The sequence below is a fragment of the Dipteris shenzhenensis genome, chromosome 15 (genome assembly GCF_047967505.1).
Source record: "Dipteris shenzhenensis isolate YYH24624 ecotype China chromosome 15, Dip_SZ_1.0, whole genome shotgun sequence".
Lineage (NCBI taxonomy): Eukaryota > Viridiplantae > Streptophyta > Polypodiopsida > Gleicheniales > Dipteridaceae > Dipteris > Dipteris shenzhenensis.
The window spans coordinates 44,107,917-44,135,483 of record NC_141610.1 but is presented as its reverse complement, the minus strand read 5'-3'; the positions used below and the strand labels follow the sequence as shown (position 1 = coordinate 44,135,483).

At 42.5% G+C, this 27,567-nt stretch overlaps 3 protein-coding genes across 4 annotated transcripts; all 3 read left to right on the top strand.

Moving 5' to 3' along the window:
* Nucleotides 1–8,830: 8,830 nt before the first annotated feature.
* LOC147893865 (pentatricopeptide repeat-containing protein At5g16860-like) lies at nucleotides 8,831–17,032 on the top strand (the record flags this gene model as incomplete). The annotated part of the gene is made up of 2 exons (XM_087386380.1): nucleotides 8,831–8,844; nucleotides 14,941–17,032. Coding segments are annotated over 2 exons (2,019 nt in total), but the record flags the coding sequence as incomplete, so codon positions are not given.
* A 2,883-nt stretch (nucleotides 17,033–19,915) lies between these two features.
* Nucleotides 19,916–21,267, top strand: LOC147893864 (uncharacterized). Of its 2 annotated transcripts, XR_015542188.1 has the most exons (3): nucleotides 19,916–20,168; nucleotides 20,645–20,704; nucleotides 21,043–21,267. XR_015542188.1 is itself a non-coding variant. In XM_087385492.1 (2 exons), the coding sequence occupies exons 1-2, from the start codon at nucleotides 20,036–20,038 to the stop codon at nucleotides 21,231–21,233; spliced, it is 324 nt and encodes a 107-aa protein (XP_087241618.1). In that variant the 5' UTR covers nucleotides 19,916–20,035; the 3' UTR covers nucleotides 21,234–21,267. The 2 variants fall into 2 exon arrangements, 1 of the variants encoding a protein (XP_087241618.1); XM_087385492.1 differs by lacking the exon at nucleotides 20,645–20,704.
* A 3,461-nt stretch (nucleotides 21,268–24,728) lies between these two features.
* LOC147893863 (classical AGP protein) lies at nucleotides 24,729–26,460 on the top strand. Its single transcript, XM_087386122.1, has 5 exons — nucleotides 24,729–24,990; nucleotides 25,074–25,185; nucleotides 25,366–25,437; nucleotides 25,597–25,811; nucleotides 26,037–26,460. Exons 1-5 carry the CDS (start codon nucleotides 24,881–24,883, stop codon nucleotides 26,149–26,151), a joined length of 624 nt encoding a protein of 207 aa, XP_087242248.1. The 5' UTR covers nucleotides 24,729–24,880; the 3' UTR covers nucleotides 26,152–26,460.
* Nucleotides 26,461–27,567: the final 1,107 nt, after the last annotated feature.

The window sequence follows — 27,567 nt, the reverse complement described above, 5'->3', positions numbered from 1 at the left end:
TCTTCATAGGAGAAAAATGTTACATTTAACACGTATGGCACGTCGTGATTTTGCTAGACAAAGAACAATGTTCAAAAAACAAGCCACGAGAAACTCAGAGACAACTGTGGAATTTTGTCCTAATGGAGCACATAATGTGCGATGAGATCCTTTTGGAGAAAGGAATGAGACAAATACTCCAACTGTAATAAGAAGAGTTCGATTGGTTGCAACTAGGTCTTCCAAATGTTCAGTTGCAAGACAATGCACTATTGGCAACATGCCTGCATTTTTCAATCCAGAGGGATGCCTTTATATTTTGCATCGATTTCCTTTGACAAATGACATGGGACACCCATATTTATACCTAGTGTCTTTTGTGCTCCTACTCTTTAGTCTCTTGGAGCTATGAATCACTTTCGTAGTTTTTGCACTTCTCAATTGTGGGAGCAAGAGATGAGAGGAAAGATGCATCAGGTTGTGGGAAAGCACTGTTTTAAAGTTGGGCGTCTATCACTATTTCCATTAGAGGAACCACTCAAGGATTTGAGAGTTTTATTGAATGGCAATGATGCAAGAAGTAGACTATTTAAGCGAAACATAAGAGCTTATAATAGTGTGATGGCCATCATTTCATTGGGTGCTCAAATTGATGGAATGTTTTTTGGTAATAGAGGTATACAAAACTTTCAAGTGCATGTTAGCGTATATCATCGTGTTGGGAATTTATCACCCAATGAGGCTAGACAAGGAGTCCCACGGTTTGCACAACTATATGTATATGACATGGAGCATGAATTGCAAAACCGTTTGGATGGCATGCCTGGTCTAAATCCTGGAATTTTGGAGTTATTGCAGAGAATGATGCATGCATGCAATCCATATGCCAATGAATTGGTAGCTGTGGGAGAAGTTTTGAGACAAAATTCACATGCAAAGCTAAAGATGGTGATCTATGAGAAATGTTCAACCTATAGCTAGTATCTCGCTCCCATAGCTCGCAAGGTTGCAACTATCATGCCAGGGAAAGATGATGACTGTAATGTTGGGAACTGGGACATTCAAAGTTGAACCCGCAATGGGCATATCAAAAGAATATCTAATTTGCATCGATCATACATGCCACTCATATATGTTTTGTTGTTTCCTCGAGGGGAGGATGGCTGGCATATATTACATCCTGTATAGTGATGCTCCTAATGACATGTCACTACATGAGATACAAAGTCAAAAAAGTGTTATGCAAAGAGGAGTACTATGCATATCGTTTACAGGTGTAAGGCCTGATACAAATTCATGTCTTCTGCACGGGGGGAGATTGTTACAATGTACAATAGTATAGAAGAGTCCATGCTTGTCTAGATATGCAACAATCAATCTTCTTTACGTGCAAAGGTTTACCAGGGATTGATTAGTAACTACTTAGATGCATGGTATGTGTCAGCATCACAAGCATGCTGGCGGATTTATAAGTATGCTATGCATGATGAAAAAACAGATGTCCAAATGTTGCAGGTTCATTTTCCGATGATGACTAACGTCATATTCAGAATGATGATGATTTACCGAACGTAGTGGATAGAGACCAAAATAGAAAGACTTCTCTCACAAAATGGTTCACTTATAATCAATTATACAATGACCCAAATAATTTACAATGAATTTCCAGGCAAGTTAGTTTTGAAAAAAGGTGGTAATTTACTATACTGTGACTTTCCAAGCAAGTTAGCTTGGAATAAAGGCGGTTAAAAAAGGACTAGAAGAAAGTAGGGCAATACCATTGGCTGAATGTATAATATTTCTCCATCTACTAGAGAGCTCTACTTCATGCATATATTGCTTAATGTTTGCAGGGGTTGCAAGTCTTTTAATGAGCTATGCACTTTTGATGGGCAAGTTTTTTTGACTTTCAAGGTAGCATGCTTGTTGGAAAGTGATGATGAATGGTTTGTGTGTATGCAAGAGGCTGTGTTTTATCATAATAGTGTACAGTTGAGACTCCTCTTTGTCACACTTTTGGTTTTTTGTGAGCCAATGTCTCCTGGCCTTTTGTGGGAAAGATTCTCCTCCAATCTTTCACATGATTTCTTCCATGCATTGGAAGCAAGTTTGGGGAATTTAATCGACCGATGTGCAGTGGGCCATGGCAAGAAATAAGACACTGGTACACTTGGATCACATTCTTCGACAACATGGACAAAGGTTGGCAGAGTTTAATGGATTGCCTATACCCGACAAATCATATTTGCCAACTACAATTGGTTTATTGGAAGAAGAAATAATGTTTGATGCTGAGAAAGAGGCACAAATTGGCCAACGGATGGAAAGTGCCCTGAATTATTGTCAATGAACTCCATTTGATCAAATTTTGGCAAGGATATATGCAGATGTTGGTGAGGTTTTCTTTCTCGATGGTCCAGGAGGATCTATAAAGACCTTTTGCTATAATTGTTTGACGTCTCGATTACATGGTGAGGGACATATCGCATTGGTATGCACATCTTCAAGGATTGTAGCATTGCTCTTGACCAATGAGGATTTGCATGCCACTAGCACTTGCAATGTAAAGGTCAACAATCAACTTGCGGATGTTTTGAAGTTGGCTAAGTTGATAATATGGGATGAGGCACCAATGCCACATCGGTTTGCATTTGAAGCACTAGATCGAACATTGCAAGATATCATGTCAAATGATAAGCTCTTTGGTGGAAAGGTAGTATTGTTAGGAGGAGATTTTAGATAGGTATTGCCATTGGTTCCAAAGGTGAGATGAGAGGATATAGTTAATGTTGCATTATGCCACTCAAAAATATGGAGATGCATTAAGGTATTAAAGCTAATACAAAATATGCAAATTCTCCAAAATGGTGATGATTCAACAGAGCATGAACTCACACAGTGGGTTTAGGACATTGGAAATGGGATAAATCGATGCACAAAAGAAGGCACAATCATAATTCCATCGAAAATGCTTTTAGATACAAAGTCCATGGAAGGCCTGATTCAATGGGTGTATCAAGGACTTGCAAGAGTTGTGGATGATGCACCATATTTCAAAGACCGCGCTATTCTAGCACCTCAAAACCTTGAGGTCGATGCAATCAATACTACTGCACTAAGGGCAATGTTGAGGAATGAAAAAGAGTATCTAAGTGTAGATTTAGTGATTAACTCTAGTGAAGGTCCTTTCTATTATGCAATAGAGTATCCCAACAGCCTTGATCTTAGAGGTGGATACCCACCTTATCTATTGGTTCTGCAAATGAATGCTCCAATCATTTTGTTACGAAATTCAAATCCTCACCAAGGACTCTGCAATGGGACCCTATTGATATGCAAAGAATTCCACATGAAGGTGTTAGAAGTTGAAATTATGAGTGGTGCCAATGCTAGAGATAAAGTGTTCATTCCAAGGATTACTTTCCTTCCCACTAGCTTGAAACTTCCATTTGAAATGAAGAGGCAGAAATTTCCCGTTCGACTAGCATTTTCCATGACAATAAACAAATCACAAGACCAAATGATGTCTATCCTTGGCTTGTATCTAGTGACGCCCGATGTTTAGTCATGGGCAGTTATATGTGGTTGTCTCACATGTCCAATCATCAAATTTTGTTAAGGTGAATCTTCAAGTGTGGCCAATGCTGATGGTGGAGAAATGGTTTCTACCACCAACTTTGTATACAAGGAAGTTTTGCAATTGGCAACAACAACAAGCTAAAGTATGCTATTCGTCTTTCAAACCCTCCTGAGACTTTCTTTGGTGACCAAATTCCATTTGTGTTGTCTTTATTGTATTATAAAGTGCATAGTATACTCTCTTATTACGATTTGGTGATTCCAATGGTTTTCTCCTCTGTATTTAACACGATGTATCTTTATTGTTGCCATATGGTAGGATGGATGAATCATTCGCATTCACCACCAACTCAATGGCTAATATCATAGGTGCATGTTTTTTTAATAGCTAAATGCTAACCTAATCTATTTAATAATATATATTTGTTGACATTTAGAAATATATAGGTCCCACAACTCCAGCCATACCACAGTTACTGATTGGCTTATTGGAGTGGGCATCTTACCTCAGGTCAATAAACTATCCTTATTGTGGCTTTATTTTTTTCGCAATAAGTGAGACTGATTTCAGCTATGTATTAGTGTATAAGATTGATATTATTTTTTCTTATAGATTCATTCTCGATTCAATTTTTTTGTTGGAACTCTAAATCTAAGATTATGTCTTTAGGGGATACATGCATCAAGGATACTGCCGTATCCTTCCTTGAAGGGTTGCGGGGGCCAATGGACCTCAAAGGACTCTGTGTATTTCTTGGGATACAAAGAGCATGTAGGATGGAATGCTTTCTTTCGCGGGCAAAATGGAGATTATATATATATCAATTTCTACACCTTATCCATTCTCCTACACGTAAGTATTCTAACTAATGAGTTGCAAAAGTCTTTTGGTTTGGCAATTGTGATTCTTTAACTTGATTTATTTGCCTTGCATAGGTGTGATATGGATTTCTGAGACTCCAGAGTATTACTACGACAAACGACTTCCGTGTGGGACCACAGTAAATAGACGTGGGCTTTTTTTATTAGGACATTTCATTTTGTTGCCCCTTTATGGGAGGGAGGACCTCGTATATGGCTCTATTCCTTTGTTTATCTGTCCATATCTGTGACCTACTTTTTGGGGGACCCATACACTTAAGGTTTTGTGCTGTAGTTCCCCAATGAGTTGTTGAGATCATTAGACCACATAGCACCTCTATGTCCCTTTTAGGATACAGGAACTATGTGGTCTTTGGGGTTTTGTCTCTAGGGAGCTTATGCACATATTATATCCAGCATATTCATACATTGCTCTCGGATGTATCATTTGAAGTACACTTATTCATAGAACACATTTTTTTGTCTCTTGCATTTAGATATTAGTAGGTTTTTTGTGTTTATAAAAGTTCTTTTGTTATGTTGTTGGTATAAGAGATTAGCATATAGTAGGTGATTTTCACACACCCTCACACACGTGCGTGCGTCCACACACACACACACACACACACACGCACACGCACACGCACACACATAGATAAAGAGAGAGTATTGGTATAAAATATTTTTTCCCCAAATAAAGGCACTGCTAGGGTTTGGTTTAAAAATTTGCAAGCATACAAACGTTCAGATCGAGAGAGAGAGAGAGAGAGAGAGAGAGAGAGAGAGAGAGAGAGAGAGAATGTTACTGAAAGCATTTTTTCCCACTAAAGGCAATGCTAAAGATCGAACTTGAAATTTTTGTAAAAATCATTCAAATACAAAGATTTGTAAATTAAAACCTAAAATTTTACTCCTTGAACATCAAGGATCCCAACCTTGAGCCCCAACGGAGCGGGTCTCTAAGCTGTCGTAGATGGGTCATGCTACTCATTTTAAAGGTTCTTGAACCTTTGGATGATGTGACAACCCATCTTCTTCTTCCTGCGACAGTAATCTCTTTGACCTGATCTCTTCATTTTAGTAGTGATGACGATGAAACTGATCTCTTGGTTAGCAGCTTATGGTTTTCAATCTTATTAGTGACTATTGTGAGATTGAAACTGCACTATGTGGTTTATTTTTAGAGGATGAGTTTGGGGATGTTCCTAGATATATGTTTCTACTTTATTAGCATGGACATGCAAATTTCACCTTGTGAAGTTTGATCCACGTTGCGGCCTGCTGATATTACGTAAATTTTATCTTAAGTGGTGCGTTGCCCTATCAGCTAGATGGTCTAAGCATTTTTCTCATTTGGGATAAGATTGAAATGATATAGTCTTCACAAGCAATTGTAGCTTGAGTGAAGTGAATGTGGACTCCTTTTTTATTATTCTTCTCCTTTAGTGCTAGCCTTTGTCGCGGCTAAGTTTGCCCTTCACTTCCGAAATTCTGACAAAAACTCAGTAGGAAAACCTTTGTTTTAATGGATGCTCAAGTATGTGTGGGTGTGTGTGTTTGTATGTGTGAGAGCATATGTTTATACCATGGTCTACACCCACTGTTGGGTGCTAATGACGTCAGTGGGGATGCCATAGTAGCTAGTCCCTCCTATGCATGATGGAGTTTATGGTTTTCAATCTGTCGTGAGATTGAAATTGCACTATGTGTTGCATTTTTCAAGGATGAGTTTGGGGATGTTCCTGGATTCATCTAGATATATGCTTCTACCGTATTAGCGGACATGCAAAATTCCCCTTGTGAAGTTTTTGTCCATGTATAAATTCTTTTGCAATCTTATGAGTGACTACCATGAGATTGAAACAGCACTATGTGTTGTATTTTTAGAGATGAGTTTGGGGAAGTTCATGGATTCAAACTGAAATGCCAATACTACTTGGGATAAAAGCGTATAACTGAAATTGTAGCACCTAAAGTGCAAATATAGATGTACACACAATGGAATTGCTACAAACTGAAATGCCAATACTACTTGGGATAAAAGCGTATAACTGAAATCGTAGCACCTAAAGTGCAAATGCACAATGAACCCAAAGTATAGCAAACCAATTGAGGAGGTGTGGAGGTAAGGATGCAGAAGCTTCCCAGTAGCTTCTCATAGAAGCGAGAGCTTCAACCCAGCCGATGTAGCACATTGACACAATGTACCCAATCAGAATGCACCAAACACATGCAATAGATGCAATGCTTGCATCTGATTGGATGCCCTAGAGTTAGTGAGATGTGACCAATAGAATGGTGCCATGTGGCAACCACCCTTCATCCATGATGGTGTGAGAGTGCACAGCGGAATGGACACACACAATGGGGAGAGAGAGAGAGAGAGAGCACTCAGTAAAGAAATGCACACAGGGAGAAAGAGGGAGAGAGACTGCACAAGGGATCTCCTGGAAAACCCCTCTAGATCACAAGGCAAAAACCACACAAGAAGATAGAAAACAATGGGAGGGGGAGTGCTTATAAATAGGCCCTCAACCCCTCATCAAGTGGCCGACCAACAGACTACATAGGCCGACCCCACCTGCCATATAGGCCGACTACATGTGCTCCTCGTGGCACCTATATCAAGCCCTCTAGGCACTGGCCTCCTCTTGCCCTATGAGGGGATGTGCTCCAGCCTAGGTGGCCGACCAAGAGATCAGCCCACCTCTGCCAAATAGCCGACTAGTGGGTCGAGCTATCTACCCCAAAAAAAGCCGCCTTGAACAGCCCAGCACATGGCAAGCAACCCCTCCAGCACAAGGCATCCTACCAACAGACCCAGAGGGCCCCCTAAGCCTCAAGAGGGGCGGGTACACCCACAACACTGACCCTCACTCATCTACCTAGCCTCACTCATTGGGCGGGCACATCCACAAGCAAGGCCCTCTCTCTCTAGGTGACATAAGGAAATGTTGACCTCCAACACCCCCTCTCACCTTCTAGATGGAAAAGAGACACCAAAGAGCTGGGTGTGCCGTTGGAACAACTGGAGGAATCCATCGTCTGATTCTCCTTCACGCTGAAAACAACCACTCGTACTGTCGAAGAAGCTCGGAACTATTTCTCCCTGGCCACCACAGGTGCTAGGTACCCTCCTCTGGTCTGGTAATTGTACATGACTCCAACATAAGGTACTCCCGCGAGTGCAAGGTCTGCTTCCCTGCATGGACACTTGCACCTCAGAACAAAAAAGCCCCCTCTTAAGTCCAAACTGGTATACTATCGCCGGATCGATCAAAGTACTTAAGGGTGTGAGAATTCTCCTTTAGGAAGTATCACCCATGGTCTTCCTAGAATAGTTGTCTATGAATCTCAGGATTCAGGAACTAAACTTGCCTCAACTGATTTGACATTCAAGGACCACATAAGCTCAAGGATATATTTCTTTCTTGAACCCTTCTTCCAGAAATTTTCAGGGCTTTCCCATGATACAGCCTTTGCGAAATCATCTTCTCTTGACAAAGATGAGGCAAGCCATTTGCAAGACCTTTCCAGTTCATGAGGACTAGAATTTGTAGAGGAGGAAGGGTGAATATCCCTGGCAAACCTGCAAAGAAGAGCTCCTGACGTGCAGCGTGATAACGATCCTCTCGGTAAGGAAGAAGACCTACAACAGCCTAGAAGACTTGCACAGAGTCACCTCCTGCAAGCCTTGATGTAGATTTGCAGCAAAGGCTGAAGGAGACAGTGAATCTGAGGCATCACGATATGTCTTTTGACGGAATAACCTGTAGGAAAAGTCACACAGCAAAGCAGTGAACCAGGCGGCGGAACAATGTAAGTTGGAGCGACAAGCTACATTAAGTACTTGAGGGAAGTGATCGTTTCAATAAGTGGCAAAGAAATCACGAAGTAGCTTGAAGAGCTAGCTAGCAAGTGAACCAAGTCAACAAGAAGCTGTAGCTAGCGCACAATCAGAGGAGCGACACCTCATATCTGCAATCAACGCATCAAGAAACTGCGTCATCAAGAATCTGCTCTTGCATATATATGACGCAAAGTTTGGAGAGATCGGATGAACAGCATAGCTGCATGTACTACACAGGCTCTTTGATTGGTTTTGAAGATTGAACAAGTGCAATCTTCAACGCTTGAACCTAGAAAGAGGGCAAATAAGAAAAAGGAGCAAAAGAGGGCTAGAGCCTTGTTGAAGACCTCCGTCAACTAAATTAGAGAAGAGAGCATCCATAGCTGCCGGGCTGACGCGACATCTTGGTCGACAGAATCCCTTTTTTTCCGTGGATGAGTCTTGAAGGAATTATATATAAGGCATCTACAAGCTGTTTTTCGAGTAGGACACAACATCTAAGGTCACCATAAGCTTGATTGAAGCCGTTCTGTTCATTTTGACTGGTCATAGGGCACCTGAAGCCTGGCCATCAGGTATTTTTCCCAGCCTCACCGTTTGGAGGCGTTTTTTTGTGCTTCTTGAGCTCCACAAGCGCCTCGCATCGAGGGCTTTTGAAGACACACATTATTTGTGTGTGTTTGCTTCATCACTTACACTTGTACACCCTGGTTCATTGATTAGTTGATCCTGTATTTTCACAAAGAAGGGCAATACACATTGCCAATTATAATATGTGGGCCTTGTTTTACGATATCCAGGAGATCCTCTCACATTGAGAGAAGAGCACCAGTTGCTTGGAGGTGGTGTCGGGTTCGAGGGGGAGCATCATCATCATTCCTTGTCGAGTTTGAATATAGATAAGAGATTAGTTCCTATTTCTATTTGGATCTGGTTCTGTTGTGCTTCAATTAGAAAGTATCAATCATTTGCTTGAGTGTCGTCACTTTCATATGATGATCTGCCCTATTAGAGTGCTCACACCGCAATTACATATTCTATCAGATATGCTAGTTAAGGTATGATGAGTTAGACCAATGTATGTCCCTTTCTAGAAGGTGCTAGGTTGGATGGGACTAACTATAGCATCTGGAAATTCAAGCTCTTAAAGCTCGAAAGTTGTGGGTTATATATAAATAATGGGATTGAAAAATGTCCAAGAGAGAATTTCTGGAGTCACGATGAGAAGCCAATAGGCTCAGACTCTCATGAATCCTAGCATCAAGGATAACATAGTCCCTGTTGTTAGAAATCTAAAAACTCCAGCTGAAAGCCTGGAAGACATTACAGAACACCTATGAAGATGATAGTGCGCAAAAAACCTTGGTCATTAAAGGACAATTGAGTAGGCTTAGAATGCGAGAGGGTCAAAATGTAAATGAAATTTGAATCAGCTCAAGAATCTAATAGATCAACATAGATAGTTGATCTTCCTCTCAACAGTCTTCTAGACTTGTGGGACAACTTTGTCACCATGCCGAGAGCATCATCCCACTTAACTACATGGTTGCCTGATTACTGAGGGAACCAAAAGGTAGAGAAAGACGTTAGGTCATCAGGATCATACAGCCTTTATGGCTAAAAATAAAGATAAAATTTGAAGCCTGGATTCAGCCCTAAACCAAAGCGGAATTTTACTTCCGAGTCTCAACATAATCAGCATGAACAAAATGACACAAAGAAGAAAGGACTTGCATTTATTGTGGGAAGCCTGGCCACTTCGCTTCTGTATGTTCGAAGAAAAAGGTAGATATGGTTGGACGCGGGTCTAAACGTAGTGGTAAAGACACTGCTAATATAGCCATGCACTAGACTAGTAATTCTGAGAAAGCCTTAGCTATCTCAAAACCACATAATTCTGGCCAAACTGATGAGTCTTGGATCATTGACTCGGGAGCCTCCCATCACTTCACACAAGGAGTGGTTCTCCGACTTAGAGAAAACTGACAGTGACCATGTAGAACTAGGAGACTCCAGACTTCATCAAAACAACGGTACCAGTAATACACCAATATGGATACTGAATAAAGATATATGGGACATTCATAACGTTTTGTATGTTCCAGGTTTGAAGAGAAACACACTATCTATTAGTGCCATTACTAAACAGAACAAGAAGGTGGAATTTGATGAAGGGGACTGTCTCATTCGAGATAAGGCTGATGATTTCAAAATCATAGCTAGGGGAATCTAGGGCATTAGATGCATACTTGCATTTGATTGGCTGCCCTAGAGTGAGTGAGGGTGAGTGAATGTCAGTGTGACAAGTGGCAAGGTCACACGAGATAGACCAATAGAATGGTACCATGTGGCAACCATCCCCTTCATCCACGATGGATGTACGTGGGGGCTTGCCACACTCATGTAGCCCTTAAAAAATCTCTAACCCCAGTCCATGACATAATGTTATAGATGTTCTCCTCTAGGACCTGAGGTGTAGCTACCACTCTTTTTCACCTTTTATTGATCCTAACCCAAAATTACCCCAAAGTTTAATTTAGTGAATTAAGTCCATAGTTCATCACTTTTCCTAGATAGATGGAAATGGTTTGCTCCTAGCATGAGGGTTGAACTGTGAGGTGAAGGCCCCTGGGATCCCATAATGTAGTTCACACCACTGTGACCACCCATGTGTGGGTAGCATGTGTATCTCTCTGATCCTTGCGTTCTCTGTAACCCAATGTAGATGAGCATCTTATGAGTGGCGCACATGCTTAGTAAATATCTCTCATAGTGGAACCAGTTTGACGTTCTTCGATCTGTGACTGAGCTCTCCCGTGTAGATGGAATTATGATGCCATCCTTATGGAAATCTATTATCACTGCCTGAATCCCCTATGGGTAGGATCTCCCCCAGCTATGTGTCTCTCTAGATGTCCTCATAAAGCATCAGGAAAGGTGAGACCTGTTGTCCCCTCCTAGAGGCAATCCTAGTGTAATCAGATGTTTGTGTAGGAAGTAGCATGCTGCAATGTATACACATCTGATTCATGTGTAGCAAACCTGTAGAATCCAAGCATCCCCCCGAGCCACAGGCTAGAGAGCCTCATGGGAACTGCCAGCCCTGCAAGCCATACCTCACCCTTGGCATCTTATACCGCCTGGTGAAATCTTGCACTGGTCCATGCTCTGCTCCTCCCTGTTTGGGTGTGTGCAACTATGGCCCTGGACTCCCTATACAGCCTCAGGGAAGAGTGTCTGCCAAGCAAAAAAGCACACACGTCAAAAAAAGCAAAAAACAATCCTGCTGACCCTTGTTCCCACGGATAGCACTCTAGCCCGTATCTACCTGCCTGTCCCTAGCGTGCACATTACAGTCCTCTTCTTTCACCATTCCTAGCTTTGGAGAGTCCGGGAAACTGGATGGGACTAACCATCCTATCTAGAAGGTGAAGATCCGGAGTCATTAAGTGTCTCAAAAACTGTGGAAGCTGACAATGCAAGCAAAGGCAAGCCGGAGGACATTGTGGACAACAAGGGGAGGATACTTATACCAGTAGACCGAGAAGCATGGGAGGATAGAGATGCCCACGCCCTAGCATTGATTATAGGGACTACGGCGGACTCTGTGATTCCTCACATCCTCACACCTGCTGCTCCTCCCCGACCTGTGCTCTCCTCTCTCAGCCCTCCTCCCTCAGCTCTCCTCTCTCCTCTCAGCCGAATAGCCCCCCTTGCAGCCCTCCCTCTCTTCTCACCTCAGCTCCTCCCCTCAGCCGGCCCTCTCCTCTCCTTCCCGTACCCCCTTAGCCTGCTCTCTCAGCCCCGCTGCCCCCCTTACCCTCTTCGTCTACCCTTCCTAGCTCCCCTACCCTCTCTGCCTACCCCCTATCCTCTCCGCCCTCACCCCCTAGCCCTCCCTCCCTCCCTCTCTAACCCCAAGTTGGGCTAAACCCTAAACCCAACTCGGGGGTTAGGTTAAGCCAGGGGGTTCATCATACAACCAACTATGGACTGGCCTACGCTCTCCTCCAAGTCCCCCTCAACTCCCTCAACTCCTTCAACAGCCATCAAGACTCGGTACTCTACAGTTGCAACCATGACACCCTCTCCATATGCACGGAATTACCAACAAGAAGGCTCAAAACGACCCATCCTCGGGCAGCAAGATCAGATTTTTTATCTGCAGCAGGCAGTGAGAGAGCTACTATTGGAGCTGGCAGAAGTAAAGGCCCGACTTCACATCCTGGAAGGGCTTGGTAAGCAGGCAGTAATTGATGAGGCTGTAAAATCTTGTAAGGATTCCCCCCCTACCCTGCAGCTAGTCTCTACAGTCAAAGATCTTGTTCACACTAAAGTACAAACTGCTAAGAAGGAAGTGATTGTGGAAGTGGACAACAAAGCAAGTAAGTGTGATATCCAAGCAGAGTTTAAAGAACACAAAGCTAGACGTGATAATGCGCTGAAGATTAGAATAGGGGTGCTCGCAGAAGATTGGTACAAAAAGGAGGACACATATAGTGAAATATTGACAAAGATCAAATCAAGCTTGCCCAACATTGAATGGGCGAATGATGATGAGCAGGATGATGACTCCTCTAGGCTAGCTTCTATTTTGCACTATAGAGGTCATGCAATCCTTACACTGAAGTAAAAAAATATATGCAGATCAAGCTTCTTCGACAATCTTACAAGCTTAAGGGCACCAAAGTATGGATAGCAGAAGAGCTTACACAAACTCAACTCAAGATTAAGGCAACTGAATTAGCTAAAGTGAGGGCTGCCAGAAAAGATGGAAATGGGCAGTTTACCGTGAAGGCGTAGCACTAATCAAAGAGTTTAAATCAAAACAAAAGACTCTCAGTCTTAAACTGATGTATGGCTGTTTACTCTTCCAGAATATCATGTAGGTACTCTAAATAATTAGGGTTGCTTTTTGCACTCCTTGGGAGCTGCCATGTGCCCTCCCTAAAGTAGATGTACTAGAGGGTTTCTTGCTGTCCCATAGACCTTTTGGTCTCCAGTGGACGTTAATAGACTTTCTTTCTTTCTTTCTTTCTTTCTTTCTTTCTCCGCCTATCCCTTATACCCCCCCTACCCTCTCTGCCTACCCCTCTAGCCCCCCTGCCCTTTCCACTTATCCCTCTAGCTCTCCGCTCTCTCTCTCTCTCCCCCTCTCCCTCTTGTGATCCTGCTCCTGAGATGTGTTTGATGGTGTGGCCAAGCCCCGTCGCCTGAGTAAGTACTCTCTGTGTTGGACCTCCTCGTGAATGAACGCCGCGAGGCATCTCTGATCTGGGTAGGCGAGGAATCTAGAAAGGAGCCCGGAGCCGTTTCTGAAGAGACAGTGGTAGCGACCTCGGATCTTGTAGCACATTAGGCACCTGAAGATAAAATGCTCCTCCAACTCAACCTCCTGACAGTCGCACAATATGCATATGTGATGCTCCCTAGGGATCCCCTTTGCTCTGCCGCTCTCTATGCGGAGGCGGTGTGATGATACCCGAAACTATCCGATGGAGATCCATAGTGAGTGAGGCATATGAAGCTCAGTGTACCCCGGTGGTGTGATGAATCCCTCCTCCGAAATACGAAGACAGTAATCTCTGTAGAAACTCAGCTTCACTGGAAGCTCCCTCGGCTCCAACTAGGTCCTAAAGGTGTGTAGCTGCAAGATACCCTCTCGAATGACCTGGTTGGTGTGTGGCCCGATCGGGATGGTGGGTGGGAGTACCGGAGGGGCATCTAAATTGTACTGAAAAGGAGGTATCCTATCGATGTGAAACCCTAGTCTCACAAACCATTTGTGAGTTCGTGCATACCAGCATCGCTCGTCCCCCTCTGCTGCCAACCTAATGGAGGAATCGAGAGCCAACCATGGCAACCTCTGTCTCCCTGATGTGCAGTCCCCATATGATCTAACCCAGTAGATATGTGATGGTCTGAAAGTCTGCATCTAGCTGGAGTGGAGAAGCACCAAACTCGGCCTGAATGATGTGATGTGGTACAGATGGTTTCCCCCGGATCATCCGTGAGAGCATGAGGATCTGTAGGTGCTCCACCCGTGTCCACTCTATCTCTAACATGTCAGGTCTCCAACAAGGGCTGCCATACATACTGGTTGGTCGGACCAAGGAGTCGAAGAGAAGAGCCTTGGTCCGAGGGTCCTGAAAGTGGGAGTGGAAACACTGTCTCTCTAGCCGAGCCAGTGAGGCGTACCCCCTACTCAGTTTGGCCTGCATCGCTGGTCTCATCGTGAAGATCGGGCTGGAGAAGATGACCCCCAAGTAAGTGTATGAGGATACGATCTCAACTGGTGACCCACCGAAAGTAAATTGCTTCTGTTGCATGTTTGCTCGAGAGGTGTTAAAGATCATGACCTTGGTCTTGCCAAGGTTGACCTCCAAATCATGGGATAAACAAAAAGCCTGCAGTGCATCCAGGTGTCGCTAGAGCCCCTCGGGTGTGGACGACAAGAGTGCCACGTGATCTGCATAAAGAAGAATCTTTTGCAGCGATCAGTAGGTGTCCATCAAAGTGAAATTTCAAAATTTCATTCGTTAATTGATAATCTGAATAGGCAACATAGTTTCCTGCAGAACTTCTAAATGTTGTAAGTTTTCTGAGCATACTTTTCTTGGAGAATGTGATTTGAAAATGATGGCATTTTGAATCGTCATCTGGTGATGCAGGAATCGTGTTTCTTATGAATTTTTTAGAAAACTGTGTGTAGAGGGACATCTTGATAAAGCACTTAGAGTTGTCGAACATCAAGGACTCCACGCATCCATCAATTTTGTGTATTGTCTTCTACAAGGTTGCATCCGTAAGAAAGACCTCACAGCAGGCAGGAAACTATGTTCTCTTATCATAAGGTGTGGACTTGCCTCAAACACGTTTTTGGGGAGCCACGTGATTCGCATGTTTTCCATATGTGGTAGTTTGTCAGAAGCAAACCAGGTTTTCAACAGTTTGGCTAGACCAAGTGCATTTACATGGAGTGCAATCATTTCTGCAAATGCCAAGCTTGGATGTGGTGTGCAGGCTATCAAACTGTATCATCAAATGCAAGACTCAAATGTAGCACCTGATGGCTACATTTTTGCTGCTGTCCTCAAAGCTTGTGCCAGCACTGAAGCCCTGCCACAGGGGAAGCTAGTCCACGCTCAATTAATTCAGAAAGGGTTTGAGACAGATGTTGTCATTGGCAACAGCCTTATTGACATGTATTCGAAATGTGGAAGTCTTGGGGATGCACAAGAAGTGTTTGATAGGTCACCAAAGGAAGATGTAGTGACATGGAGTGCAATGATCGCAGGATATGCCCAGCATGGGGATCATCAGGAGGCTCTCCAGCTTTTCCTGGAAATGCAAGTGGAGGGCCTGAAACCAAACAGTGTGACATGGAATACAATAATTGCATGCTATGCTCAGCACGGGCATGGTCAAAGAGCTTTCCAATTCTTTCAGGAAATGCAAAAGGAGGGGTTGGAGCCAAATGATGTTACATATATCAGTATGCTGAAGTCATGTTCCAATCTAGCAGCCCTACAGCAAGGCAGACTGATCCATGCCTTGATCATTGAAAGTGATTTTGACTCAGAAATAGTTGTTGCTAATGCCCTCATTGACATGTATGCCAAATGTGAAAGCCTTGAGGACGCATGCAGGATGTTCAGGACAATGAGAAAGCGAGATGTAGTGACGTGGAGTGCAATGATTGCACTACATGGCCAGCATGGGCAAGGCCAGGAGGCCATCCAGTTATTTCAGGTAATGCAACAGATGGGCGTTGTGCCAAACTGCATCACATTTGTGAGTATTCTGAACGCTTGTTCCAGCATAGCAGCCTTTGATCACGGCCAGCTGATCCATACACAAATCATTGAAAGAGGGGTTGAGTGTAACATATATGTTGGGAGCACTCTTATTGACATGTACATTAATTGTGGGAGCCTGGAGGATGCACATAGAGTGTGCCACAAATTGCCAACACGAAGTGTCGTGACATGGAATGCTATAATTACAGGATTTGCTGAGCACAATGATTATCAACGTGTGAAAGACTGCTTTAATGATATGCGACGAGAAGGTTTGAAGCCAAATGTCGTGACATTTGTCTCTCTCCTATCTGCCTGTAGCCATGTGGGTTTAGTGGATGAAGGCTGCTACCATTTCACTTCAATGAGGGATGACTACCAATTAGTGGCAACAATAGACCATTATAACTGCTTAATTGACATTTTTGGCCGTGCAGGACATTTGAATGAGGCCACAGATTTACTTAAAAGCGCACCTTTTGGATCCAATATTGTTGGGTGGAAGTCCTTGCTTGGCCATTGCAGAGTACATGGGAATGTGACACTGGCAAGCCTATGTTTTGATCATGTTCGAGAAGTTGAATATGAACATGCAGCTGGTTATGTCCTTATGTCAAGTATTTATATTGATGCTAGCAATTGGGAGAACGCAAACAGAGTAGAACAGCTGCGAAAATATGCAGATGCATGGAAGAAGCCAGGGAATGCCTTTATTGAGGTTGACAACAAAGTACATGATTTCACAGTGGGAGACAAAAGCCACCCACAAACTGACGACGTCTATATAAAGCTAAAGATTTTAAATATGAAGTTGAAGGATGAGGGGTTCATGCCAAGTTTTGATCCAGTCTCAAAAAGGGAAAAGGGAGACAAATGATGATAGAAGATAGGGAATCCCTGCCTGTGGAGTTCTGCGGTGTTAGCTTCCTGTAGTCTTTGGATGCCAAGCGACCATTTGATTTTACAAAGGTGAAAGCGGCCATTTGATTTTACAAAGGTGAAATATGACATGAAAGGTTGGAATGATTTTTTATGTAAATGTGGTTTCACTGCAGCAGTACCATTCTGAATCATTTTTTAGTATCCAAGGTTCCGCCTTGGGGGTGCGGGTACCAGAAACCCACATGCTATAGCAGGTTTCTCAGATATCCAAGATCATTTGCTTGTCCCCTTTTGAGACTGGGAGTCTTAATAAAAAACAGGCATGAACCCTCATCCTTCATCTTCGTATTTGAAATCTTTAGCTTCATATAGACGTCATCAGTGTGTGGGATTCCATAGCTTCTCTATTGCTTAGGACACATTAAACCATGGAAAATCGAACTCTTGTCAGCTGTACTGTACAAACAGCAGCCTTAACTGCATGTCAATGTCATCTTGGGGTAATGATGAGGATTTTTGTGAATGTATGGATGGGCTTCAAAAGGCAGAGTGTAGGTATCTTTATTAATTCATGGGCATGCCCACTCCATGGTGCTCTTTTCATCTGATAGGACCTGTTTCCCGCTTTTGTTGGCTATAATTGCGGCTTGCTATAAATAGGGGTGGACAGTACTCTTGAGCGGAGATGCGTAAACATTAGAATATTGTGTACACTATTCCATCTGCACCCAGCTTTTGTGGACGACTTCAAATTGTGCAGAGGATATCCTGTAATTGTCCTTCCCATTTCACCTCTTACTTTTCTACCCTCATCTGGAGGGGGTGCAGAGGAAATAATAACTCCTTGCTCCGCGTATACTAGTGAATCACCAAAATAATTCCAAAGGAATCTATCATCATGGTGTAAAATAGACTTCCTTGGTACGGGGGCTGATTCCATGGCTGGCAGACACCAGGGTGTTTAGGGCACTTGGAGAAGCTCGAAAGAATGCTTTTTTGGCCACATCTTTGCAGCAATGTGAAAGAGTACTTAATTCATTGTCAGATATGCCAAAAAGTGAAGGTCTCTTATGGAAGTTTGCTAGGTTTACTCCATTCCCTTGAGATCACGGATGAGCCATTGGAACAAACAGCATGGATCTTATCATTGACCTACCACCAGCCATTAGTTCTAGGAGCACCACGAGCACGACCATTGTGGACAGATTTAGTAAATTTGTTCGATTGATTCCATGCAAGAGCACAATTGATGGACAAGACACAGCTTGGTTGTTTATCCAATGGTGGTATCCTAGTTATCACATTCCTAGAGTCATTGTGTCAACCCAAGACTCCAAATTTACTAGCCAATTTCGGAGTCTTGTTTGACAACTTTGGTTCCATAGTGGAAATTTTCAACAGTTTCTATTGTTAGTCTGGTGGTGTTATAATCTGTTGGCCTTTGATGTTCTCAAGTTTTATGTTTCAGACGCTGTCGGTACTTCTACCTCAAGTCCGAGCTTCTAGTACTCTATTACGACAGGCAGTGGAAAATTGAATCATCCATGAGATCACACCTGAGAACTCTAGATCTTACTCTAAAATGTGAAGTATGGACAGCAAGAGTATGGCAACCAATAACTAAACGAGAGGGAAAGGCAAGGCAAGGGGCTTTTCACATTACCTACCCTCAAAGTCTACGTGGACATTATGAGGACATAGACCAAATTTATATGAGGGCTTGACAAGGTACACACATGCCAATGTCTTGTTGCTATTTGGTTCTTTACCGACTTAGATTTAAATCATGTGAAAAAGTATTTCTTATTAAAGTACTTATGGTTTGTTGCTAGTTATATCTTTACAACTATGTGCATTCAACTTTGTTTCAAATAATGGGAGTGCTTGTTTCCTATTAAATTACCATTTTGTCTTCTGTGTTTGACATAAAAATATAAAATGGTCACATGGCAATCACTTTCCAGTTGATGCAAAGCACAATGCACTTAAATGGAGTCATGCAAGAGTTCCCATCAGAGAGTTGAGTTACTACCAGGTATTGCCAGAGAATGAGATTATGTTGGAGTCATACAAGACATTATACAAACTATTCTTAAATAATTCAAAGTTTATATTTGATGTCAAATGGGCTGTAACGGTATTCATACTACATTGAGAATACATATGAATGGCTATTGATGTTAATAAATTCTAGGACTCACTGTGGCTTCACCCTAACTCTTTATGAATGAACAATTAGATCACTTAGAGATTATGTTGGAGTTATAGAACTTAGAGATCATGTTGGAGTCATACAAACATCATGCAAATGATTCTTAAGGATTCCAAAGTATTTATGTTTGATGCTAAATGGCTCAAAATGGGGTGTAATGGTACCCATACATAACGAAAAGGCATATGAATGGCTATATCATGTCCATAAATTCTATGACTCACTGTGGTTTCAAATAGCTCTTTATGAACTAACATTTAGGTAACTTAATGCAATCTTGTCTATGGTTGAAAATCCCAAGGCACATCATGCACACATGCCTTGAAAATCTCATGGCATAATGCCTTGAAACCTAAAAGATTTGAAGGAAGTCATAGAGGGGAACAAATTTAGACCAAAAAGAAGTTATAGAGAAGAGCAAATTCTGACCATAAGGAGGAATAAGAGCTAACATGTGTTACTATGAGGAACATGAAGGCCAATGACGACAAATAGGGCACCACGATGTTGGATAAATTGTATTAGCATTAATTTTTGGGGGTGGGGAGGGTTGTTACTCGATTAAGTTATGTGGGCATTAGGTTAATTAATGCAAGCTAAGTTAACTCCAGTTAACTTAGTGGCAACGGTTAGATCACTTACACGTGTTTGGTGATCAGGTGGTTGCGCTTTGATCGAGGACACGTGTTTGGCACGGCGAGAATTAAACGGGCAAGCATGTCAGGTGATTATGGATTACGATGGTGCTCCCATTCTGTGAACATGGTGGTGGTACTGTGGTGCGTGTACTTCTAAGGGGTGGCACGATGGAGAGCTTGCGAGTTATAGCCGTGCACCTTGCGGGATGGCGAGTAGGAGATGCATTTGAAGTAGATGGCGCAAGAGAAGAGGATGGCTCGAAGGGACGGACTTTGTGCGGAGAGCGAGGTGGAAGAGCGTGAGGAAGACCATGTGCATAGAGTGAGGAAGGGTGCTGAGGTGCACGAGATGGTGTTGACGATCGTAGGTGTTTGTTTCGCAAGCTCTCATGTTTGATGGTGTTACGGTGTTGAGCGTTAGTAGACTTACGTGTAGGGAGGAGGTTCGAAAGAGAGGTAGGGGTAGGCCAACAGGCTTAGGCAAAAAGAAGCCCGAAGGTTCAAAGCTGATGGAGCTCAGAGTGACTATCGAGATTGGGAGAGGAGACGTAGATGAGGGTCTGATAGTCCGTGTTGAGAATTTTTCGTCGAGTTGTTGTGTGGCTGGTCTTTGCTCATTGGATAGAGGGGGGGCTTTGCATTATCTCCATTTAAAGAGGGTATGTCGGATCATCATGGGGAGTGTCCTATCTATGAACAAATTGATACAACGTTGCATTCGATGGGATAGAGAGAGACCCATTGGTGGAATTGTAATGTGTAGGGCGTTGAAGAAGACGAGGATGCATACGCTTCATGGCATGATTGGTTATTGTTTGAAGGATGTTGGTCTTCTGCATTTCAGAAGAGTCCAGAAGAACATGAGTGCCGAAGACATGCAAATGGGCGTTGAGTTGTATGTAAGGTATGGTGCGGATGAGGTGAAGAACCGAGTGTGCTTGAACAGCATGAGTATCTTCGATTGTTGCTTTATGTTCTGGAAATATAAGATGCACTGTAGGATTGGTGTTCCTTTCAGTAAGTGTGTGCTTCCAATGCTACAGAGTGGGTAATATTATTCCACGATGTCTTGGGTCATTCCTTTTCATAGTTGCAGTATGGACATCAGGCGTGCTCACTTGCTATGGAAGGCAACGGTTTCTCCTCTCTATTACAGATAGTGATGTGAAAGCTAGTATTTGCCTAGAATCCCTCGAGTAGATTCACACGTTGATGTACTTGAGCTGATGGGTGTTGCTGCAGACACAAAAGCGAACGAGGTGGCAGAACTGATCGATGTAGATGTTTCTTATGTGATTCTTGGTAGGCGTCCTGGCAAAGAGCCCGCTTTGATCGACTCACCAAGTGAATCTAGTGATAGTACAGTGCTGCTAGTTCCCCCTTGCTATATTCCTCTTGTGATTGCTCGTGAAAATAGAATCCACATAGCTTGAAGATGTCTTGTTACTAGTTATGTATTGTAGCTTATATGTACATTATACAATGCAGCTTATATGTATTGGTTTTGGAAAATGAAAACTTGCAGTTTCCTTTGCTACAAGAATTTTCTTTATGAAATTAGATCTATTTGATGTCGTTTGTGGGTTGAAATTCGAAATGGTTAGCGATATATAAATTTTTGAAGCTCGTCCTAGGGTGGGCTGAGAAAAAGGAAAAGAACCTTAAGCCTAATAAGCAAATGAAGCTAGTTAACATAGATCTGTTGTTCTTAATGTGCCACCAAAGGCAGGTCACAAGATCAAGAGAAGCATCTTTAATGCTCCTAGGGCCCTATGTTTACACTTTTCAATGCACCCATTGGTTTGCTATTCTAAATAGTGGGTCAAAGATGACGATATTAAGGCTCGCCCAACGTCACATTTGTAAGCACTATGTCATCTTTGATCCTACCAAAACTATGCTTGACCTCCTTCCTGAATGAGCCTTACTTTGTTATTCAAAGTAGGTTGGTGATGATTGAGAAAGACAATAAATAATGAGTAAATGATGGGCCATAGCATATTACGAAGACATTCTTCCATTCTAAAATTGGGCATAGTGGGTCAAAGATGTCAACAATACGACTCAGCCAACATATGTCAGTAAGCACTATATCATCATTGATCCTACCAGAAACTATGTTTGGTGTGCATAACCTAGGAGCCTTGCTTTGTTGATCAAAGTAATCATGATGACTGAAAGAGATAAGGGACAATGAATAAATATCGCATGGAATAAAACATATTATTCATCAATATGATGTTTTACATCTTTCTCCCTCATCAAAAGATAAACAGTCCTCTCCTTAATTGAGCCAAATGCTTCATAATCGCGTCAATCCTATCATCGCATCCCTACCCCCCTTGTTAATCTTATCGATCCTAGCATCACTACTAGGATCGACAAGATTGAATAACAGGCAAGGGAGTGTGGATCCATTTCCAATAAACCCCTCCCCCCAACTCTCACCGCATTGAATAAAAACCCCTTCCCCATATTGTCGACTCAATGGGATGAGAATCTGAAAAATGGTTTTCTTTGAATATATTCATACAATTTAAATCCTTACTTCAACCCCCCCCCGCTCTTTTGTTTAAATACAGGGGTCAAATCTTTAAAGAGAGCAACATCATAACTTGCAAAGCAAAGTAATTTGTAGTTCGTTTGGATTTTGAAATGTGCTATGGCGTGAACCCTTTAATTATATTAGAATGCACAGGGCTATATTGTATGGGTTCTGAAATTTTGTTTAATTTATGTAGTTGAGTAATTCAAGGATTTCATTCCTCTTTCCTAAAATACAACTGTGAAAAAATTTCCAAATAAGAATTTTTAACTTTTGGATTCATGCATCTTGTGACTCCAATAAGAATGTGCATGTCATCACCCACTCTTTGACTCCCAAAGACATCAACATTAGCCCCCCAAAATTGTGATGATGTCCGCTCATAAATTAAATGCATTGCAACAACTACAAGAGCAATAAAAACCCTACCCATCCTCTTATCTCCATGCAAACAAGTTGCCAAATGCTTGAAGAAGTTCAACATGATGATCGTGTACTCAAATAGCAAGCAAACAAAAGAAATGCCTCAAAGGTGATTGACGATCCAAACTTTACTCATAGCAAATGATCCCACAACTCAAATGTAGAAATTCCACATTCAAGAGGTGATATACAAACATTCACGATCCAAAGGGGCCAATCATCACTTCCCAGAAGGCCATCTTAGATTCTCCTTCTCAAAAACCATGTCCTCAAGCTCACTCCCTTCTTTTGGTGGGTCGTATTTCTCAATAATCCCTCAAATCGTTATCCTCTCCCCCCTGGTGATGATTCTTCTAGTAGCCTTGTCTCTGCCTCGTAGCCTCCAAAGATCTCTCAAGCATTGCAAGCATGGGGTTTGAGTGGACCCCTTTCACTTTTGGCTTTGATTTTACCATTTAAAAAAGCCACACCAAATTTGATCATTTCTTTGCACACACACCTTGAATCAAAGTGATATGAAAAGTAAAGGTGTTCAACTTTGCAAGCTACACACTGTCATGTAGTTGTATTATAGGTTTTAGAGAAGGGGTTGAAGCTTTACACGTGCATACTTACCATAGGGTTGCCCATTTACATCACAAAGTGCATATATAAATGGCTCAAAGGCCTCAAAATGAGGGTCAACATTAATGGGCATACATCAAAACGTGTAGTCAAGCTGAGGAAATTGGGGTTGTGTTGCCTTCTTAAAGGTCTTCAATGCCGCATGATAAAGACCATGTTCTGCATTGTCATCCACTAAGTTTTCCCCATCAAATTCTACCATAAGTATATATCTCCCCCCCACCCCCAGCCCCAGCCCCACCCCCGCCTTTCTCTCTCTCTCTCTCTCTCTCTCTCTCTCTCTTTCTCTCTTTCTCTACATATATATGTTTGTTAATTAATTAATTTAGCCACAACTGCTATATTAAAGTGCCCTGCAACATTTTGGTATACTTTTACTATTTGCTTGGTGGTGTGGTAATCTACCCCGATTTGCAACTAGATTGAATAGAGTGGCATTTTGATACTCTCTTGGACTACCATGGGCTTAGGATAGGAATCTATCGTCATCATTATTCCAAGTCGTCGACGATGCGATCTTAGACCAATTGGTTTAAGATAGATTTACAATGGAATTGCCACTTTTTCTTCCAACCTCTGGACCATGGCCTCAAGACCCGTAGAACCATAATAGAAATCATGCAATAATAGCGTGTCCTTGTCCCCACCTAACCATGTAAAAGGGGACAACACGTGCTCTCGCGTTTAAGAGAGCAACATTTTTGTGAAGATGACACTTCTAGAGAGAGAGAACAAGAGGCACAAGGTGCCAGAATCATTGCCCATGATTTTCCTGTTTGATCAATTACAAGCTCATGCTATATATCGCATGTTACGCATTTCTTGCAAGCATTGTAAGAAATTTTCAAACCTGCGATGAGAGTTGATTAGACAATCTCCTCACTGGCCTCGTCTTACCTTCTTGCCCGCTTAACAGAAATCAACCAGAATTTATGCTCCAAGAAAGAGAATCGGCCAGCCAATTAGAGAAACAGAAAGTTGACTATGCTCCAGGAAAGAGAACCGACTAGCCAATTAGAGAAACGGAAAGCTGAGAATAAGGCGATTAGGAAAACATGTGGACACTGGCAACTACAGACAATCGCGGCAAGGAAGAGAGAGACCCGAAACAGGAAGAGAGAAGACGGAAATGTATGGAGTCGCGAGAAAGGAAACGAGCACGGACATCACCCCTTGAGACACAAAGCCATCTGGTTGCGATAGGTTGCTTCTAGTGGGGCAGAGCTAATAACAAGCGAGTACAAGTACTCGTAAGCAGTGGGCGTGGTGTGTCCAACCCAACCGCCCCCAAAAGTTCCAACCCATCGAGTGGGCTAACAAAGTGAATTATATAGATAGGTAGGTGGCGATGAAATAACGTATCTTGTTTGAAGAATAAAACTCATCCTGTTTAAGCAACCCCAAAGGATTCGCGACACATTTCAACTCCAACAGTCCAGCAATCAGGGCTCTATTCTTTTCCACAATCCCTCATCTTCTCTCCCATCCATGGCTCTTAACCCCCCTCTCCTCCCTACCGGCATGCCCGTCCCCTTCTTTAACGAAATCTTTCTCCTTGTTCGCCCGAATGTGGAGTTTGAAGTCGACAAGATCCCTGAGTAAGTAGAGTTTTTGTGCTAGCCCTGCGTAATTTATACTAAACTTCCTTGTTTTCTTTAAGATGAGGTTACTTGCTGTACAGTGTTCCTGGAGGGAAAGTCTCAACAAAAGGAACGATTTATCTCTCCAATATCCGACTGGTCTTCGTTGCTAATAAGCCAGTTGGCAACTTTGTTGCATTTGACATGCCCCTAGTATGCCACTTTGACTCTAGATCGATAGATTCCTTTTGGACAGTTTTTAAAGCTAATTGCGATCTACATCATCTAGACGGTCATTATTAGATTGTCTACGTCGTGTAGATCAAGTATTTTAACGTTTGACTATTTTGGGCCTTGCAATGGATATCTTCTGATCAAGGTTGCACGGTGCAGTTGTATATACACCAAGAGAGGTTTAATCAACCGATATTCTTTGCGAATAACATCACCGGCAAAGTTTACCCGGTAATTAATGGTGTCCCGATAGGGAGATTGCAACATATCTGCATTAAATCCTTTTTTTAGGACATGGTTCGTCAATGTGTTGTTTATCATGCTGATGATATCCTGGAATCATACCCGAATGATGCCTAGTTTACACAGGAAATCTGGGTTGTGAAACAGGTTATTCCGGATGGGGAACATAGAGCTCTTTACTCCCCTCACTCCTTCAAGATAACCTTCAAAGACGGAGGCTGTGGGACCTTTGTGCCATTGTTCTTAACCCTCCTGAAGGCTGCAAGACAGTTTCAACAGAATACCCCACATACCAACTCACGCCCTTACAATGATCCAATTCCCACATCTCCGCCACCAACCGATGAAATTCTTCGCCATGCGTGAGTAGTCCTTGTTATATCCTTTCACATGATTTGGTCAAAGTGCTATTTCAAAATCTATCGAGTGTGTACTTGTGTGTATACTTGGATGTGTGGGTGTGGAAACATCTGTGACTTTTGTAGGAGGAACAGGCAGCGAACAAGGAATTTCCTCTGGATATCAGTTATTTGATGTGTATGCACTGCTTAAACATTTCTGACTTTGCCTTCTTTTCTTGGTTTCAGGTATGTGGACCCGAATGATCCAACAAAAATCTACTTGCAACAACCATATGATTCACAGGCCCAGCTGCGAAGACGGACTTACACATCTACTCCTTCACAAGAAGGGCAACAGTAGTGATTAGGGCATGCTTGAGCATCATAATGGTCTTACTTGATGCTGTTTTATGCCTTACCATGATAGAGGGTTACTTTCATTTATGTTTTGTTCATACTTGTTACTTATGTGCAGTCAAGCAAAGTCTATGCATCTTATAAACTTGAAATAATGTACAGTGTACTCCCAGCTTCAGGTGCGTCAAATATGCACTCAGGGCATCAGACATGCTTTGTATAACTGGGTTCCTACAGCAGAACAAAAAGATGTGCTCTAAGTCCCTGCGGGAAGTCAATCTTTAGTCATCATTATGAGTTGTTTTTCTGATTAGTCACATGCACATACTCACAGGTACAGTTGGTTTTGTGTGTGTGTGTGTGTGTGTGTGTGTGTGGTGTTGTGTAGAGAGAGAGAGAGAGAGAGAGAGAGAGAGAAGAGAGAGAGAGAGCTTGATATATTTTGGTTCTTTCATTAAAAATAATGTCCACGTCTAGGTTCTTTGTATTTTCAATCTTTCATTGTAAATGGCTTCCACATCTAGATTCTTCATTTGCAAAACTGTCAAGGACCACTTTTTTAGCCTTTGATGGATTTTGCCCCATTTCTCTTTTGCATCCCTGGATGCCATTGATGTGTGACCAGTTTATTAAGTACAGCTGCCACATATTGTTTTTGTGATTCTCTTCGATTGGGTATTCTCATCAGTTACAAGGCATGCCATGACTATTTTTTGGTGTCAATTCAAGGTTATAATTTTGTGTGCGCGCATGCTTGGCTGCCTGCTTGCCTACGCACATACTTATGTATGCACAGCTACATGCATGCATGCATGAGTAGGGGTTTCTCACAAAACCATGTGGTGAATTTGTCATTGTGTGAACAGGAAAAAGTGTGCTTTTGTGTGTCTATATTTGGCATGCGTTTTGCTGTAGCCAGCAATGCAATGCTACCCCTCAAGTTAAGTACAATACATTCTCTCTGAATATTGTAACCAGCCAAGGTGCAACTGGCTTGTTGTGACATAATAGCAAAGAGCAGCTTTTTCGCTAAGAAATCTTGTTTGGGACAGACTGAAATAAAATATCTTCACAAGCACTTTTAGCTTCAATGAACGGCTTGGCCTTCTCCTTTAGTGCTCGCCTTTGTCATGGCTGAGTCTGCCTGTCATCTTAACAGTGCTGACAGAAACACAATACGAGACGTTTGTATAAATGGGTGCTCAAGTGGGTGTGCAGATATTTATATGGAGCATTTTTTTAAAATACTATGGTGTACACCCACCATTGGGCACTGGTGACGTCAGTGGGGATATCATAGTAGCTAGTCCCTGCTATGGTTCATCAAATGAAGCAGCTCAGTCCCCTCCATGAGCTCAAATCACAGTTGTATGGGTATGCCATGGGTATCTAGTGATTTGCCAGGCCCAACCACGTGAAT